Genomic DNA, 19617 nt, shown 5'->3' on the forward strand with positions numbered 1-19617 from the left:
TGGGACAAACCTTGGGTGTGACCACAGCTCTGCCCCTGACTTGTCCTGTGACCCTGTTGCAAGTCTTTCCCCTCATCAGGTCACAGTTTTGTCATTTGCAAAATGTAAACTCAGTCTCCTGACACCTAAGGCCCCTTCCCTGGTTCCCACTCATGGGCCCCACCTGGGCCTGGACTCTGTCTTCTACACTAGCAGATGCTTTGAGAGGAAGATTTTCTTGAAAATTCACTTGTATCACGCGGCCGATTTCCATGAGTTTGGGCCTTGCTTCAAGTGTCACCAGGGCCCTGCTCTCTTGGAGTAATGGGAAACAATTATAAAACGATTGTGGTAAGTACTGAGAGAACCTAAAGTGGTTTAATGAAAGACTACTGGATCTGGGGACAAAAAGTGGAGCAGGGTGGAGGAGCAGCCCTGAAGGATACATGCCAGGCACCAGGCGTCTTATGCAGGTTATCATGGCACGCAATCCACCAGTGGCCCACGGTACTGTTACATCTACTTACAGAGGTGACTTGCTAAGGCCTTAACTGCTTGTAAGTAGTAAAGCAGAAATCTGGACGCAAGGTAGTCTACTGGCTCTGCCACACCGTGTTTCTTCTACTACCCCTCATTGACTCTGGGTGAGAAGAGGAACAGTGTTCTCATCCCAGTTTCTCTTTCTGACTGGGTCATGTCAGTAAGTGGTTTGGGCCCAGTACTCACTTCCTCCCCCTGGGGCTTAGCTTTCCCAGCTGAAAGACAGGGCAGACATATGCTGTCGACACAGCACTGTTAAGGGATTATCAAACAAGACAACAGATATGATGCAAGAAGGAACGCGTCTGATTTTTGCAGAACTTCTAGTCTAGTATTCTCGATCCTCTCAGACTCAATGGCACCCCTTTTATAACAAGCATTTTGTAATGCTCCTTGTACTATCCTGAATGAAACGCATAGATTCTGTAATCTACCTACATAAATTAGAAAAAAGTCGGTATAATGCCTTACGCGTATTCTGAGGAGAGGTAAAGCGAGAAGCACGTGCACTGTGGTGAGCAAACGGTCAGACACGACTGCGCGAGGAGACAGGGCAGCCAGACGCAGCCCTACCCACAGGCCCGCTGGGAGCGCCGCCGCCGCCAATGGGTTGGATAAAGGGGAGTTATCTGGATGACTAAAATATAGCAAGCGACAATGATGGAAATGTGACTTTCCAGCACAGAAAACAGCTCTTGATAAAGTCACACAAAAAATTAAGTATAATTTTCTTTCGAGGTATGTGGTAGTTTCCTAGAAAATTTAGCACATAACTGGTTAAAAAAAGAAAACAGTGCTTTTTCTTAAAACAGACTAAGTTCTGGCTCAGATAATTAAAAATTTAAGTATTTAGTGGGACATGTGAAATAATACTTCACGGTGAAGGACTTGCCCTGTATACCTAGTCCCCCTGTCCCCTAAAAATCACCAGTTTTTTCCACTTTGTCCCTGTTGAGAGCTCATTATCTAGTCCAACTCTGCCATTTCAGAGTCTAAAAACTCAGTGCTTGCAGAGAGGACGACACACAGCTGAGGCCCCATGAAAAGCAGCGGCTGGGCTGCGTCAGGGCAGGAGCCCAGACTCCCGACTTCAGGCCACGTTCTTCCCACTAACTCACGGGAACTCACGGAGGGTCAAACTTTCCACAGAATTTCAGACACTGTGGCAGGGGAGGCATTTTCCTTATCCAAATGGGACTTTGCCAAACTGCTATGGTTACTACAACCACTACTGCTACAGCATAGCCGTTCCTGTCTGCAAGGCTCAGAAATCTCCTATCCCCATCGTCTCTTTGGACTCTCATGCTATGAGACAGACAAGCCGTGGGTAACTGTCCCCCTTCTACAGATGAAGAAGCCAAGGTCCAGGAAAGGGAAGTGACCTGCCCAAGTCACATGCAAACAAGCGGCACAGCCAGGTCTCGCAGGCAGGTCTCTCTGGCTTTCCTCAATACCACGGCCTCCTAAATGCCCGAGCAGGTGGCAGCTCACCTGGCACCCTAGAGAAAAGGCCTCTAGCCTGGTAAAAGACTGTGGAGGACAATCAGTACTCCACGTTCCAGATGAGGAAACTGAGGCCCACAAAGGTCACTGGACCTGATTGAGGCCGGAGTCAGTGAGTAGGGTGGAGCTGGACCTCGAGCCAGACATCCCGAGGCTCAGTCTAGAACAGAACCTGGGCTTCCTGTTCTCGGAGGATTGCTGACACTAGAAGGTGAAAAAGCTGACGCAGTTTATCACACATTTCCTGCGCGCCCGCTGTGTGTCCCCCGCTCTGGCTCTGGAGAGGCAGGCATGACTGAGACAGCACGGGTCTTGCTACCCAAGGACTAGCAGGCTAGCAGGGCTGCTGACACCAAAGAGGTGCTCTGAATAAGCCCTCTAAGTACCATGATGGGGTGAATGCGCAGGGCCCTGGGGTGCCAGCTGCACCTGCCCAACAGGAGGCAGTGGGTGTAGCAGCAAGGGTGTGGGCCTGGGTGTTGGCCCCACTGGCGCAAGGTCTGAGCTCGGGGCCCAGCGGCTCTGCAAAGCCCTCTGCGAGGCCAGCTCCCCTTCCTCCTTCCTCTTCAATTAGAGCAGCAGCTCCAAAGGTTAAAAAATAGGCCAGAGGAGGAAGAACTGGATTAAATATCTCTAAGATCTTTCTTATCTTCAAGTTTATTGGTGACTGTAGCCCAGCAAGGGAATTATTTACCCACACATCCGATTTCACAGTGGAGCTGCCTTGTTTCTTTACATGCACCTGCAGTGACTCAATCAAGGAAACGCATTCTCAAACAAGCGCCCAGACTTCTGGCAGCTTCAAAGAAAGATTTTTAATACTGTGTAACTATTATTACTATTTTTTACTGCATAACTATCTCATCCCCATCATAATGGGAACTTCGCAAAGCTTAGAAAAAGATGTCTATAAAAAAGAAAAACCAAGGTAAAGACGAGATTCTACAGGGGCTTTGAGAACCTGCTGGGTGCAAGGGGACATCTCTGTCCCGGGGCCCTTACCCTAGCATGGAGAACGCCCCATTCTTTAGAATTTTTACAAATAAGCCAACTGGCCAATTTCACCAATTAGGAGACACAGCCCATGAAATAACCCATGCTTTGAGATGGTATTATCCATATCAATAGCCAATTAATCAAATATGAGAAAAGGAGCAGCCAAAGCCCTGGATCTGATTGACACTGGAGAGGAATGGCTGAGGGTTCCGCAGAGGAGGGAGATTCAAACAGCAACCACCATAACAAACAGGAGACTCGAGAGTAAAGTCCTCTGGGGCCACTTAATGCAGAGGTAGGTAACTCTTCATTCATCCCCAGCCCAGTGCCACCTGCAAAGGTCACCTGGGTTTTTAAAAATAGTGTATATTTATCAAATATTGTGCATCAGGAACTGTCCTGAGCACTTTAAAAGGACCATCACAGTTAGTTCTCAGAACCCTATGAGGCACAGCACAAGTCAGGACACAGGCACAGAGAGATCAGGATACGTACGTATGCACACACACATGCTCACACATACATGCACACACACCCACGAGCACACACATACACACATGAACACGCATACATCTATAGTGCACAGGGCACTGGACTTGAGGCTTTGAAGTGCACAGAGGTGGCTAACACGTGACTCCTGCTCTCAGGAGAATACAGTTCCTTAACACTCAACAGCTCTCATGGATGTCACGGATGGATCAGGCACTGTGGTGGAGCTGGGGTCCACGGGTGAGCAGGGCAGGTGTGTCCCCACCTCACAACAGCCTCGTGGGAGACACACAGCAGCCAGGCCTTCACACTACAAAGTGGTGACTGTCAACAGGGAAGCACAGGGAAGGTGCCTCACCCTGACTCGGGGTGGGACAAGGGGGCCACAGAAGTCTTCCGAGAGAAAGTGGCACCCAATGAGAGAGAAACACAAGCAGGCAAAATGAAGAAGGAATGAATGAGGAGAAGCAGGAACCAAGCATCATGGGAAGTCAGGGAGGGAGGCGAGAGGTTGGGGGGATGAGGGAAAGCTTTCTGGGAAGAGTGCTGAGCCGGGTCTAGAGGGCAGGGGAGATTTTGGTAAGTAGAGACGGCAAGAAAACATTCCAGGGAGGGAACAGTATTTGAAAAGCTTGGCATCCAACTCCGACAGGACTCTGCCCTTTCTAGGTTTGCCCTTGGCTGTGTGCCTACTACATTGCCTGCATATGCTTAGCAAAGAAAAACACTAGCTCATTAGAAGGCTCCCTGTGTGCCCTTCGTGTCACTTTTAGTATCCTTTTCCTTTTTAAAAAAATATATCTGAGATAATATAAAATGACAACCTCAAGCCCCAGAGCTACAGAATCCTGTCTCTTGTTTCTGTCCATTTTTAAAAACCAGAGACAGCAGGATGGTAGGTGCCAGCATCAGTGGCAGCAGAGAAACACCCTGATCAGAACTCCCTTTAAGGAGAAGAGAGGGGCAGGTGGGGGCTTGCGCCAAAGAAAGACAACTTGAAGCCTTCCTCTGGCACTTCTGGTGGGACTCCTGGCTCTCCCTTCCCTTCCACTGCACCAGACAGCGTCTCCTTCAGAGGCCAGATGAGGAATGGCCAAGGAATGTCTCTGTGACCTACCAACATGAATTCTAGACACTAAATAAGAAGTTCCTCCAGCGGAAGGATACGTCCAGGCAATGAAAGAGAATGGAAGCCAATAGTTTCTTCTATGGCTATGCAGACAAGCACAAATAACAATGACGACTCCTAAAATGCAAACAATGTAGACATTACCGTGAAGGAGGTCTATTTATTCTCCATCATGAGCCTAGAACATACCATGATGCTAGACTGCCTCCATCCATTTGCCAAAGGAAATACAAGGTCCCTTTGTCATCAGAGGATGAATATACTTAGAGTGGGAAATTTGCAGATATGACTAAAGGTGCAAGGAGTTTGCATTCTCCATGCTGTGCTGCACTTAGTCAAAGTTGCTGCTGAAAATAACGGAAAAAGTGAAATCGCCAATTAATGTATAAAAAATGTTCACCCTTACTAGTAAAGAAAAATGCAAAATAAAATGTTTCCTTTCTCTTGTGTTTACTAAGATTAATGAGAGTACTAATGCCTAGTGCTAGCGAAGGGTGGGGCAGTGGGCAATTGTCATGCATGCTGGACACAGTACAAACTAGAGTGCTCCTTCAGGAAGACATTTGGCAAGATACACCACAACTTTAAAAGTATATATATTGTTTGACACAGAAATATGCCCAAGGAAATAAATGGACAAGTGTGCAAAGAGGAACACAGACGGATACAAAGCATACATACAAACATGTAAGAATGCCCTCTATTACATGAGTGTAATAATGAAAAATGGGGACAACCAGTATGTTTAAAAGCAGAATAATGCTTATGTGGTATTTGATGGAGAACGCTGGCCACAAAAATGGTGGAAGGTCCATACTCTTTTTTTTTTTTCTTAAGGCTAGTCAAGTGAAGCAGTGGGAGTGGAGAAGAACAAAGGAATCCGGAACTGGTTGTGATCAATTAGCTGTAAACACCACTGCACTCAGACCAGCAAGGTCCATACTCTTGACATAGAAAGATGTTCATCCCATAGTGCTAAGTGAGAAACTGTTCCTCTAGTCACAGCACTTCTGACACCAAATGTGTGGATTTCTAAACAAAGCAATTCTCCAATTCTCTGTGGACACTAACTGGATGTCCTACAATTTAATTCAATTGTGACACTAACTACCTGGAGTTTGTGCAGATCCCACAGGTCATGGGCTCAGTCCCACAAGACTGCCCCCACACTTTAGACACTAATCGAAAGTAGTAGGCCCACCGGTTACCCACACTTCTGTCTGACTTGGCTACAGATTGGGATTCCCATGACCAGCTCCTTAGGTAATTTGCTATAATGACTCACATAACTCAGGAAGACACTGTATTTATTATAAAGGATACAGATGAACAGCCAGATTAAGAGATACACAGGGTGAGGTCCAGAGGGGACCTCAGCACAGGGGCTTCTGTCCTCATGGAGTTGGGGTATGCCACCCTTCCTGCATATGGATGTGTTCATCAACCCAGAACCTCTCTGACCTCCCTTGCTTAGGTTTTTTAAGGAGGTTCCATTAGGTAGGCAGGATTGAGTAAATCTCTGGCCACTGGTGATAAACTCCATCTCCTACCCTTCTCCCTTCCCTGGAGGCGAGGGGTGGGGCAGAGTGCTCCAACTTCTAATCACAAGGTTGGTTCCTCTGAAAACCAGCTCCATTCTGAAGCTATCTAGGCACTTCCAGACACTAGTCATCTCTTCAACTTACAAAAAGATACTCTTATCACTGCCCAGATTCCAAGGGTCTTAGAAGCTCTTATGTCAGGAAAAGGAGATTAAGACCAAACATCATAACAGAAGATGCTCTATCATCTTTCTCACTCAGGAAGTTATAGGGTTTGGAAGCTCTGTGCCAGGAACCAGGGCAGAGGCCATGTAAACATTTCCTATTGTGCCACAGCAGGTTATAGGACAGTATGTACAGATGAGTTTAGGGGAATAGCTATTCATTCATATGTGAACACAAAAAAGTCTGTAAAGATACATAAGTGTTAAGAGCAGCTAGCTCTGTGTTGTAAAATTACAGGGAACTTTCTCTTTTCTTGTCTGTATTTTCTGCTTTCAATAATAGACATGAATTACCTACGGGAAAAAGGACTGGTTCACTCAGTGACTATGGCTGAAGAGGGATCCTGCCTCGTGGAAGTCCTGGGGTCCTTCAGGAAGTAGAAAAGGACATTTCGTTGTTCTAGTTTCTTCACAGGATTTCACCTGGTCCTAGGGAATGGTCACAGTGACAATGTCTACACACGGTGAACCAGAATTCACTCCTGCCTAGACAATGTACATAAAACCATAAACCACTGAGGCTGGAAAGTCTTGCAGTGATCTAGATCAAGGCCATATTTGCCCTTTCAAAGATGGGGAAACTGAGGCCCACAGAGAAATGACCTGTTTAAGGTCACATAGTGAGTCAGTGGCGGAATCATATAAAAGCATACAGAAGCAGTAGCCTTTATGAGGCTCCTAAACTATGAGCTGATATCTGATATGAGAATAAACTGTAGAAGGGAAGAAAACTGAGCTGGGCTGGGGTGTCAGGGTACAGCCCGTAAACATTCCTCCCTGCCTGAGACTGCCAGCTTCCCCAGACGGAAAGTGCGCTCCCACTGAAGATGCAGACGCCGGAAGTCTAGGTAAGGGGCTTCCTGTAGTCAGCATCAGCAAGCCAGCGCTGGGGCAGACCACGGACTCTGAGGCCTGTTTCTCAGTCCTTCTGCTGTCAGGGGCTGGAATCCTGGCATGGACCATGCTCACTGTCCTACCCACATCCAGATCCCACAAGTGAGACCACCTGGGACTGTGGGTACAAGGCAAACAGCTTGTCAGTCTTCCTCTCTGACCTATGAAGGCAGCACAGAGTTGTAGGAAAAGCACTGAATTTCAAACCAGAAGCCCTCAATTTCAGTCTCAATTCCACTGGAAGAGTCTGGTAGACACATCACTTTTTTGAATCCTAGGCCGCCATCTGAATAAGTGTGTGTAACAGTAGCTGGCCTGACTACCTACTGTAAATGAAAGCCAGATTATAAACAGTTTAGAGTATAAGGAAGTACTTTCTCGGCCGATAGTGTCTTCTCTGGAGCTGCTAGGCCCTTACCCTACTAGGTCGCTTGGTTGGTGGGAGCCTTTTGTTAAGCAGGGAAGGGAAGGGGCATATAGGAGAAGTGGCCTGGCAAAAAACAGAAAGCCCAGGCTTTGATGAGAAAGCCTAGATATTATTATTACTATAATCATTATCTTTATCATACAACTTGGCCAAAGAAGCCCCACTCTGCGTTCCCACCAAAGCATGTGCACCACCCCTGGCCATCATGCCCCGTCATGCGGCACCCAGAGAAGCTGGGCTGCTGGTCTGTGAGCCATGCTCTATAAACAGCACAGACCGACAAGGGACACAGAAAGCTGCGACCACAGCTAGGCCGCGGCACTGTTTCCACCAACAGGGGCTACATACACAGAGTTAACCCACTCAAGGAGCTCCTCATTCACCCAGAAGAGAGCCGTGCATTAGAAACCAGACAGCCCCTCCCTGTCTCCTCAAACAATCTCCAGATGTCAATTTCTGTAGAAAAAGCCCCAATAACCCAGCGACTGACTGTCTCTATGCACTGAGATAATTCCTGCACCTGGAGCCCTGTCCAGGTCCCCAGTGAACTCTAAGCTAGCTCTGTACTCCTTTCCTCCACCCAGGGAATTGTAACTACCACGATCCATGATTATTATTTTATGTACCTATTGTTTTACCTGCTAAATGGACTTTAGGTTCCCTAGGTTGGGCCTGAAGGTGCAGAGTGAGTATCTAAAAGTATTGCTGTAAGATTCTGTGAGTACCAAGTAAAAATGTCAGAAAGACAGATTTTTCAATGCCTGAGTGTCTCTGCCATGTAGAATTCAGGCAGCAGAAATATTGTTGTACCCATCCTTTCTCTAGAATAATTTTAAGAATCCTAATCCAACAGTGGGTTTCACGGTCGAGAGGCTGAAAGGACAGAAAGAAGAACACAGAAGTGTGCCCCCCGCCCATCTTTAGCACAGAGACAGTACAAACCGCACGAATGAGTGAAGTTCTGGGTTCAAATTTTGGCTAATTCTCTGGCTGTGGGATTACAGGGAAGGGAAGTCACTTTCCTCTCTGAGCCTTGGCTTCCTAACCTAGAGAAGGGGGACATTATCTGGGAACTCATCTCCCAGGGCTGTGGCAAGAATCATCTGTGAACACAGATGGGAAGACATTGTCCAATACCAAGTGCAGGGCAAATACGATTTGCTCTTAGGTTTAGTATCTAAGTGTCTTGTACCTACAAGGCGGGGATGACCAGGAAGAGTCCACACTAGTGTCTGCCCACACACGGGGAGGAAGGGGTGGGAGACACTGAGCAAGACCCAACCTGAGGAGACACCGAGTCTTAGAAAGGACCACGATCCCAAGGTGTTTGAGGAACAGCCCCAAGCAGGCCTCATGGACCCCACATACCTACCACCCAACAAGACAAGCCCGCGAGGAGAGGACGGAGCGTTGGCTGAGTATTTCCAAGGTGCCAGGCACCACCCTGGGCCCTTGAATCCTCCCCACCACTCTGTAAGGTGGGACTTAAGATGTCATTTTACAGATAAGGAAACTGAAGCGTAGAGACGATAACCAAATTGAACAAGATCAAAAGGAAAAGAACCAGTATTATTTGAGCTCTCATCATATACCAGGCACTATATACTACGTGCTTTATAAGCATTTCAAATTTAATCTTCATAACAACTGTAAGAAATAGAGTTTACAAGTCTAAAGCCACACACGTGGCAGAGCAAAAAGTCAATGTACGATCTGGCTGCCCCCAAACAGATGCTTTTTCACTACTGCAAACTGCCTCCTACCAAGGGAGGGTAGGATGAAATTTCCCCCAACACAGAGGGATTCAATAGAGAGCCTCACAGGCCGCTGCGGTAGTGGGTGGAAGAGAGGCTGCCGTGCACCGCGTGAGGTCTAACTGGCTTCACCCCCATGGATAGCAGAATGGGCAGATCAGCTGTGACAGGGTCACACAACGGAAGCGCACACTGCAACGAAAGATCACCGACTCTGATGCACACCATGCGTGGAGGAATCCCTCAAGCATAACACCCAGTGAAAGAAATCCGACACAAGAAGTTCACACCGTACGATCCCATTTATGTGAAGTACAGAAACAGTCAAAATGACCCTGCCATATGGAAGTGGACACTGTAGTTGTCCTTGAGAGGAGGGACTGCAGGAAGGGGGCCTTCTGGTGTGACTGTTCTACCGTGGTCTGGCGGTGGGCACTGGGAATGTACACACATAGGAACGCACGGAGCTGAACGGTTCCCTTGCACGTGGCACGTTTAGCCCTCAGTTGTCAGTGGGCTCCCACCACGGAAAGGAGGCCAATGCCAGCCGCACCTGGGTGAGCAACTGCTACTCCTAAGGTAAGTCTCAAATCAGGCCACTCTCACAGTGTGTCCACACATCCAAAACTAGCTGGTGGCTCCCACCCCCGCCCCTACAAGGCATTCATTCAATCCACAGATGTGGGAGGTCAGATTCTGAACCTGACTCCCTATCTGATGCTAATTATCTCCTATAATGGGTCACGGCTTGCTTATTTCAAAATGAGGGCTCGATTAATTGATTTCCTTGTGATTCCATAGTAAATTTAATAAAATAATAGTAGCTTTTATTTAATTTAAGTGCTTGCTTTGAAAGAGGTGTCTGACTAAAACCTTTTTTTTTTTTTTGCCCCTCGGTATGTATATCTATATGTACAGATAAAATAAAGATTAACTCCCACATCCTGGGGGCAGGTGGGTAAGTTCAGATTGCAAACATTAACCTCGGTTCCCTTCACCACGAAGATCAAGGCTCTTGGGTGGAAAAGACAGGTCAATAAACACCTGTGGGCACCTGCGACACTTCAGGCCCTGTGCTGGTCACTCAGCACCGCTGTGGCCGAGCAGCTTCCTCACCACACACACAGCTCTAAGCAGAAAACCCACAAACCGGGAGTCTTGTCGTGACGGGAAAGCACCATCCAAGTACCTGCTCTGGGTACGACCCGTGGGGAGCATGCTCAAAACGTGTTTCTTATTTACTTAAAAAATTCTGCTAGTGTTTTAATTGGGCCCCAAAGCTCTAATATTATCAGGCCCAATAGTCAGTTAAGCAGCATCTCCCCCCAGGTTCTGAGCAGCAGCAATAGCCACAGTAATAATACTCACACTGGGCATTACTACGAGATACTACTAGATTCTAGCAAATCCAGTAGTAACACTAATATTGAGTGGTTACTACGTGCCAGGCAGTCTGCTAGACATTTTACATTCTAGTTCATTTAAATGTCAACTGCAGGCCCATACCTGACTCAATCAAGACATCCACACCCAGGAAAGCCTGGCTCCTCCCTCCAAAGCTACCACTGCAAATCAAATGTCCAGTGAAAGCCACATGTATTTTTGCTTCTTTGCTTTTAACTTCTCTGCTTAGAAACTTTTGCTAGCCCCCGACCCCCGCTGTCTACACCAGATATCAAGCCCAAAGTCTTCCAAGTATTTAGGGCCTGTCACTGTGCAAGCCCCATCACCCTTCCAGTTTCATACCAAACCCACTATCGGTATCCTAGGCCCCAGAAACACTGCATTACACTCTACCCCGGCACATGCCCTCTGTCTTTGCTTGCTGCTCCTTCTGTCTGGAATGCCCACACCAACCTCTGTCTGTAAACTCCTCGCTCTTCCAAGCACCAGCTCAAATGTCACCACTGCTATGGAAGCCTCCCTTAGTGGTCCAGACGGGCAGTGTTACTTACTTCCTTTTCTGTGGTCCCTAAATACCTCGAACATACCTTTATTAGAGCACTTATTGCAATACATCATAGTTAGCTGTCTACCTGAAAAACTAAGTGCCTTGAAAGACTCTATTTATTAAATATTTCTTATCTATTCTGCCTAGCCAGTGTCTTGCACTAAGTATTTAGGAAACATTAAGTATACGAATGAATAATTAAATTCAAGAATAAATTGTTGTTTGTTCTCTCCCACTCTGCCAAACGTGTGTTCTAGAATATGGAAATACGATGGCAAACATAAAACAGACCTGGATATATAGATTTAGGAACACAGCAATACATATCTATATCTCACAAATGGCAAAATGATACAAACTTCCATTTTTTCCTCCTTCAACCTGTCAATCTCTCTCTACATCTAGAGTGAGGCAGCAGCACCCATGTAATGTCAGCTCAATGTGGTGGCGGTGCTAGGACATCCAGAGAGCCACAGCTGCAGGTGGGCAGGGGTAGGACAAGATAGGGTCTTGGCATCAGGCCAAGACAAAAGCCCTACTTACCTGCTTCTTGGGAATTCATGATGTTCAGGGCAAACAGCATTGCATTGGAGAACGTGGTTGCTTCTTCCTTACTTGCAAAGTTTAAGCCGTAGACCTGGCGGGCATCTCGCCACTGGTGGAAGGTTGGTGTTGCCTGATTGTACTTCAGCCCTTTCACGATTGAATAATTGATCACAACCTGGAGGGAAAAAGGGAGAGAAATACGTGTAAATAAATAAAATGTAAGTGAGCTGGAGGGAGCTGTGACGGAGCAAGGATATTATATCCCCTACAGGACAGGCTGTGGGGATGGGGTTTGAAGAAGGGAAAAGCAAGATCAGGCAAATTTTCAGCCCATAATCTACAGAGCAGGGAGGGTTTGGAAAACCTGTTATTTCCTTTAACTAACAACGCTGTGTGGTCACAACCTCCAGATGAGAAGAGCTGAGCTGGGCGCCAGGTTCCCCGGGTCCTGGCACTGGCCTCCTCTCAGCCGTGCCACCCGAGGCAGTCACTGCACTTCTCTGGGGCTGGGTTTCTCCAGCTATAAAACGGGGATAATAATCCTGGCTTAACCGACCTAACAGGGCTCCTGCGAGGATCACACTGTGACACATATCTCACCTATATGTCATCTTCTAGACATGATGCTCCTCAAGGGCAACAGTCTTTCTAATTCATATTTATGCCTCCCACACCTCTCTGCATAATGTCTAGTACTTAGAATGGATTAATAAGCAGGTTATGAGTTAAAAAGATAACTTGGAAAAGTTAATGTGCCACACAAATACACAGCATCATTAGTATCTTTATTATTAATCTATCAATAAGCATCAACAGACTGCCAGGAGCAATGCCAGGCCCATCAGGGAAAGATACGGAGAAGATGGAGAGAGATCCAGATATTGAGGTGCTTACAAGCTGTCAGGGGATTCAATACCAGGTCTGTCTGACCTCTAAAGTTCTGCTTTTTTAGACATTTAAAGGAAAATTATTTCAAAGTACTTCAAGACTATATTTGCAAGTGGTGCCAGTGAAGGCAGGGGAGCCCTGGAGAAGATGATGCTGTGGGCTGCAGCCCTGATTCTGCTCCCCTAGCCCCTCTGGCTTGGAGCAACATGGTCTAACATCATGGGATTTATTAGTTGTCAGCCTCCTTGTCTGTGAAATGGGGAAGAATGTGATATGGCTATGCTGTGAGGATAAAATTACATATGAGAAAGTAGCTGACAGCCCCCGCACGGCACACAGCAGGTGGCCACAGAGTGCTAACTGAGAAACACTAAGGTCGCTGTGAGTTTAGGTATGCAAGCACAGTGTGGATGAGGCCGCACAGCCAGCAGGTAGTGATGCCAGAGAAAGGACTTTGCTGTAGGAGAGGTACAAGGTGATTTCTCAGATCTTGTTTGGCTTTGAGGCTGTAGGGCTCTGTGATCTGAGGTTGGGGAAAACTCTTTCTACTGTCACCATTGCCCGGAAGGTGAGCTCAGGAAGAGAGCTGGAGATGCCAAGGGACATGGCCAAGACACCTGGCTGGCTGGCTGGGGCACTGAGGTGAGAAGTCTGGCTCATCGCTCTCCTTTGCTGCTCCACCTGCTGTGCTGCTGGATAGAGTAAGGCCAGAGGACAGCAAACACGAGCAAATCCAGAACAGCTTTTCCCAAGTCTCAGGCAGGTGGGAGTTGGGTTTGGGTTTTCCTACAAGTGGGAAGGAGTGGGGAGAGAGAGTGCTACATCAGCTAAAGAATGTCATTGTTTCACAACTTAATTGTTACACACCGACAGGCAGGCATTTTGGCCAACATCTACACACAAGTTCCTGGGTGTGTCTGTTTTTCGCTCTTTGTGCTAGGAATACAGATTCGCATGCACACTCGGCTAAACCACAAGCACTGAGCTGGGGATGGCTTGGGTTAGCTCTAGGTCGTCGGAAGGAGGGCTGGAGGTTTTGTGGAGCACACAATAAGAACTAGTAAAGTGACTGTGGTTAAAACAACTCTTAGGATTAGAGGACACATGAATAGTGTATAGCGACCAGAATGAGAGAGGTAAGAACCTGTTCCATTCTGCCCTGGTAAATCCATGTCAGAAGTTCTGTGTTCAAGTTTTTTTGTTTTTGTTACTACACTTTTTGTGGGTATTAACAAACTGGAGCAAGCCAGAGGGAAATGCTCTAAGTGGAAGGAGGTCTGGAAACCACATAATGTCAAGAATAGTTGAGAAATACTGACACAAGATAAAAGAAGACTCTTCGGGGTATCAAGACTACTGTCTCCAGGTATTCAGGGGATGTTCTGGGGAAGTGAGATCTAGAATCCTAGGGTTTGAAATCGCTGGTTGGTGAAATTCTTAGAGGGGGACTTAGAGGGCGTGAGAATCCGGGGGAGGCTGATGCCTATCCAGAATATGGAAATGAAGATAATATTATAAATAATACTGAACTAAATATCCTTGTGAAGATGTATATCCATTAGATATATTCCTATAAGCAGAACTGCTGGATGGACATGACCATTTTAAAATTTGTATTCACTATTTGAAAACTGCCTTCTAAAAAAGGAAAGTCCAACACAGTGTGTTTTGGATGTATGTATAGATGATAAATGGCCAATATGTCAGCTGACCATATGTGGAGAGGTGTCCAGTGTTCATTAACTGCCAGATAGACCTGACCAGCTGACAGCTAACATCTCGGCACCTGTCTGCTGGTTCTATTCCTTTGTTTTACTCTGCTCAGAAGGAATCGGAGGATCCAACTAAACATCTGCAGTACTGCAAGTCTAGTTTGATGTGGCTGCTTCACTTAATACCTCTTGCCCAACACCCCCCTACAGAGATAACCATGTTTCTTACTTCTGCTACCATCAGTAACTTCTTTTTGTCCTAGAACTACTTAGAAATGGATCCATGTTGTAGGCACTCTTTGTTTCTGGCTTCTTTCACTCTGCACAATGTTCATGAGACTCATCCATGATATTGCAAGTATCCATATTTAATTCTTTTTGATTTCCATGGAGCATTTCATTTTTTAACCACAAATAACTTCTCCATTCTCCTGCTGATGGCCCAGTGGGTAGTTCCTACCTCTTGGCTATACGAATAAAACTGCTATGAATACTTTTGTACATTTCTTTCAGTGGACACAGGCACTTGTATGGATACACACGAAGGATGTTTCTGACACCAGATGCATAAGGGTACTTCCCCACACACCAAGCACGCAATCCTGCAGATTCTCCAGCGGCCACCGTCTGGGTGTTCTCTAATTCAATTCAGTTCTGACACCATCTCCCTGGAGACAGCATCAGATCCCACAGCTTGAGAGCTTCGTCCCACAAGACTATCTCCACTCTGGATGCTGGTAGTAAGCACAGGTTGTTATTTTGCTTCTGACTGACCAGCTATAAATCAGGCTCCCACACTCCCCTCCTTGGGTTTGATTAATTTGCCAGAGTGGCTCATAGAACTCAGAAAAACACGAGTTATGTTTACGGGCTTATTTATAAAGGATATTACACAGGATACAGATGAACGGCCAGATGGAAGAGATGCCTAGGGCAAGGTATGTGGGAAAGGGCTTGGAGCTTCCATGCCCTCCCCAGGTGCCCACCCTCCTGGAACCTCCATGTGTTCAGCTATCCAGAAGCTCCCGAACCCAGTCCTTCTGGGTTTTTATGGAAGCATCATTACCTAGGCATGATTGAGTAAATCATTAGCTATTGGTGATCAACTTAACCTTCGACCCTTCTCCCCTCCCTGGAGGTTCAGAGGTGGGCTGAAAGTCCCTCTTACCTCGGTCTTTCTGGTGACCAGCCCCCATCCCGAAGCTCTCTAGGGGCTGCTATCCACTAGTTAACTCATTATCATACAAAAGACAAGCATTTTGCCAGGAAACGTACCAAGACCAAATACATATTTCATAATATCACAGCACTCATTTCCCTTGGGTATATCCATCCAGGAGTAGGATATATGATAGGTGTGTATTTTCTTTCTTTTTTGGGGGGGGCGGGGGACAGGCTCCTGCTCTGTCACTCAGGCTGGAGTGCAGCAGCAGGATCATAGCTCACTGTAGCTTCGAACTCCTGGGCTCAAGTGATCCTCACATTTCAGCTACAGTTATGTACCACTGTGCCCAGCTAATTTTTTTAAAAAAAGTTTTGTAGTGATGGATCTCACTGTGTTTCCCAGGCTGGTCTTCAACTCCTGGCCTCAGGCAATCCTCCCTCCTCAGCCTCCCAAAGTGCTGGGATTACAGGCACGAGTCACTATATCCAGCCAATAGGGGTGTATTTAGTTTTAGTAAGTTCTGTCAAACAATTTCTCAAAGAGGCTGTACCAATAGACATTCTCATCAGCTCAAGTTGCTCTACATCCTTGACAACACTTGGCATGTGTGTCTTTTTAATTTTAACCTTGTTGGTGTGTGTGCGGTGCTGTCTCATGGTAGCTTTTGTTCATATTTCCCTGAAGAGTAATGATGTAGAGCACCTTCCACATGATTACCAGCCATTTCTTTTCTTCTGCTCTTTTGTGAAATGTATGCTCAAGTCTTTTCTGCCCATTTTGAAAAAGAGGTATCTTTTTATTATTGATTCGTAGGAGTTCTGTATATATTCTTCATGAGTCCTTTGTCATATTCTTATATATGTATTGTGAATATCTTCTCCCAGTCTGTAGCTTGCCTTTTCACTCTCTTAACAGTGTCTTTTAATAAAGAAAACTTCTTAATTTTAAAGAGATCCAACTGAACAACTTTTTCTTTTATAGTTAATGCTTTTTGTGTACTGTTCAGGAAATCATTGCTTTCCTCAATGTTATGAAGATATTTTCCTATATTTTCTTTTAGAAACTTTACTGATCTACTTTTTTGTTTGTTTTGGAGACAGGGTCTTGCTCTGTCGCCCAGGCTGGAGTGCAATGGCATCATCATAGCTCACTGCAGCCTCAAACTCTGAGCTCAAGCAATCCTCTTGCCTCAACCTCCCCAGGAGCTGGGACTACAGGTGCACACCACTGCACCCAGTTAATTTTTCTATTTTTAGTAGAGACGGGGTCTCATTTTTGCTCAGGCTGGTCCCCAAACTCCTGACCTCAAGCAATCCTCCTACCTTGGCCTCCCAAAGAGCTGGGATTACTGGCATGAGCCACTGAACCCGACTTATTTTTAATATTTAGATTAATGATATATCTTGAATTAATTTTGGGGTATGGTGTGAGCTAGGGGTAAAGTTTTTCATATTGATATCCAATTGTTTCACCATTATTTATTGAAAAGATCATCTTTCCCCCACTGAATACAATAGTGCCTTTGTCATAAATCAAGTGACCACATATATGTGGGTCTATCTAGACTTTTGTTAGCACCATTGGTCTATTTGCCTATCCTCATGCCAATAGCACACTGTCTTGATTATTGTAGCTGTACAGTAAGTCAAGATAGTACAAATACTCCAACTTTCTCTTCTTCCAGATTACCTTGGCTATTTTAGAATCCTTACCTTTCCATATACATTTTAGAAGCAACCTGTCAACTTCTACAAAATACCTGCTGAGATTTTAATTGGGAGTACACTGAATCTATAGATCAGTTTGGGGAAAACCAACATTTTAGTAACACGAAGTCTTATAATTCATGAATGTATTATATCTTTCTACTAATTTGGGCCTTCTCTGAATTATCTCAACAATGTTTTACAGTTTTCAGTATAGAGCAGTTGCACATCTTTACTTAGAATTGTTCCTAGGTCTTTGAAGTTGATGGTCTTTCATATGGTACTTTTAAAATTTCATTTTCTAGGCCGGGCGCGGTGGCTCACGCCTGTAATCCTAGCACTCTGGGAGGCCGAAGTGGGTGGATCGCTCGAGGTCAGGAGTTCAAGACCAGCCTGAGCAAGAGCGAGACCCTGTCTCTACTAAAAAAAATAGAAAGAAATTATCTGGCCAACTAAAAATATATATAGAAAAAATTAGCCGGGCGTGGTGGTGCATGCCTGTAGTCCCAGCTACTCGGGAGGCTGAGGCAGTAGGATCGCTTGAGCCCAGGAGTTTGAGGTTGCTGTGAGCTAGGCTGATGCCACGGCACTCACTCTAGCTGGGCAACAGAGCGAGACTCTGTCTCAAAAAAAAAAAAAAAAAAAAAAAAATTTCATTTTCTAATTATTTATTGCTGATATATGAAAAATACAGTGGGGCTTTTGTATATTGGCTTTCTATCCAGTGACTATGCCAGATTCACTTAATATAATTATAGTAGCACACATTATTATAATGCTATAATAGTTTATAGGTACTTTCAGATTTTCTACATATATTACCAAGTCATCTGTGATGAAAGATGGTTTTACTTCTTCCTTTCCAACTGCTAAATCAAAGAGGTAACAGTGATCATCCTCGTCTTGTTCCTGAATTCTGAATTCAGGGGGAAAGCAGGATGAGATGTCAGCTATGGCTTTTGTTTTCTTGTTGTTTGTAGATATCCTTTATCTGATTAAAGAAATCACTTTTTTTTTTTTTTTTTGAAATACCATTCCATCACCCAGGCTGGTGTGCAGTAGCCTGATCATAGCTCACTGCAGCCTGAAACTCCTGGGCTCAGGTGATCCTCCTGCCTCAGCTTTCTGAGTAGCTGGGACGGCAGGCATGCATCACTGTGCCTGGCTAATTATTTTTTTAAATTTTATATAGAGATGGGGTCTCTCTGTATTGCCCAGGCTGGACTTGAACTCCTGGCCTCAAGCAATCCTTCCACCTTGGCCTCCCAAAGTGCTGAGGTTACAGGCGTGAGCTGCCATGCCTGGCCAGAAATCGCTTTTGATTCCTAGTTTCATTGTAGCTTTTATCATGCAGAAGTACTAAATGTTAACAGAGGTTTTTGCTGTGTCTATGAGATGACCATACTTTTTTGCCTTTATTCTGTTAAATTAATCTTGCATTCCTGGAATAAATCTCACTTGTCAGAATTTTCTTTTGAATGTATTATTAGATTTAAGTCATTAATCTTTTATTTAGGGTTAATTACCACATCAGTGTTCATTAGAAATAATGGTTTGCAATTTTCTTTTCTTGTAATGTTCTTATGCAGTTTCTATCTGGTTTTTTTGGCCTAATAAAGACAATATAGGAAATGGTCCTTCTTTCTCTAGTCTCTTGAAGGGCTTATATAAGATTGGTATTGTTTCTTCCTTATGATTTTCAAGGAATATGTCCATTTTATCTAAGTTGTCAAATTTACTGGTATAAGATTATTCATAATGTTATCTTATTATTTTTAATGTTTATAGGATCTATAGTGAAGTTCCCTTTAATTCCTGATATTGGCAATTTGTGGTTTCTCTTTTTTTATTCCTAGACAGTTCTTAATAGGGATCTATTAATTTTACTATTTTTCCCAAAGAACAAAGACATTTTATGTTTCTCTATCATACATCTGTTTTCTCTTTCATTAATTTTTGTGTTTATTTTTAATTTCCTTTTACTTTTGTTGGGTTTAATTTGCTTTTGCTTTTTCTAGCTTCTTAAGATAGAAGCACAAATCACTGATTTTCAATCATTCTTCTTTTCCTAATATATGCATTTGTAACTATAAATATCCTTATAGGCCGGGCATGGTGGCTCACGCCTGTAATCTTAGAACTCTGGGAGGCCTAGGAGGGAGGATTGCTTGAG

The 19617-nt window shown here is 45.1% G+C and overlaps 1 protein-coding gene across 3 annotated transcripts in view; it reads right to left on the minus strand.

Annotated features, from left to right (window-relative positions):
- The window catches only part of EVL (Enah/Vasp-like), a 175692-nt gene that overhangs the window by 34488 nt on the left and 121587 nt on the right, over nucleotides 1-19617 (minus strand). For all 3 annotated transcript variants that reach the window (XM_045560798.1, XM_045560778.1, XM_045560788.1), the window contains exon 3: nucleotides 11971-12148. In XM_045560798.1, coding sequence (XP_045416754.1) covers nucleotides 11971-12148 — 178 coding nt within the window. The remainder of the gene's footprint in view (nucleotides 1-11970; nucleotides 12149-19617) is intronic.

The sequence above is a fragment of the Lemur catta genome, chromosome 1 (genome assembly GCF_020740605.2).
Source record: "Lemur catta isolate mLemCat1 chromosome 1, mLemCat1.pri, whole genome shotgun sequence".
Lineage (NCBI taxonomy): Eukaryota > Metazoa > Chordata > Mammalia > Primates > Lemuridae > Lemur > Lemur catta.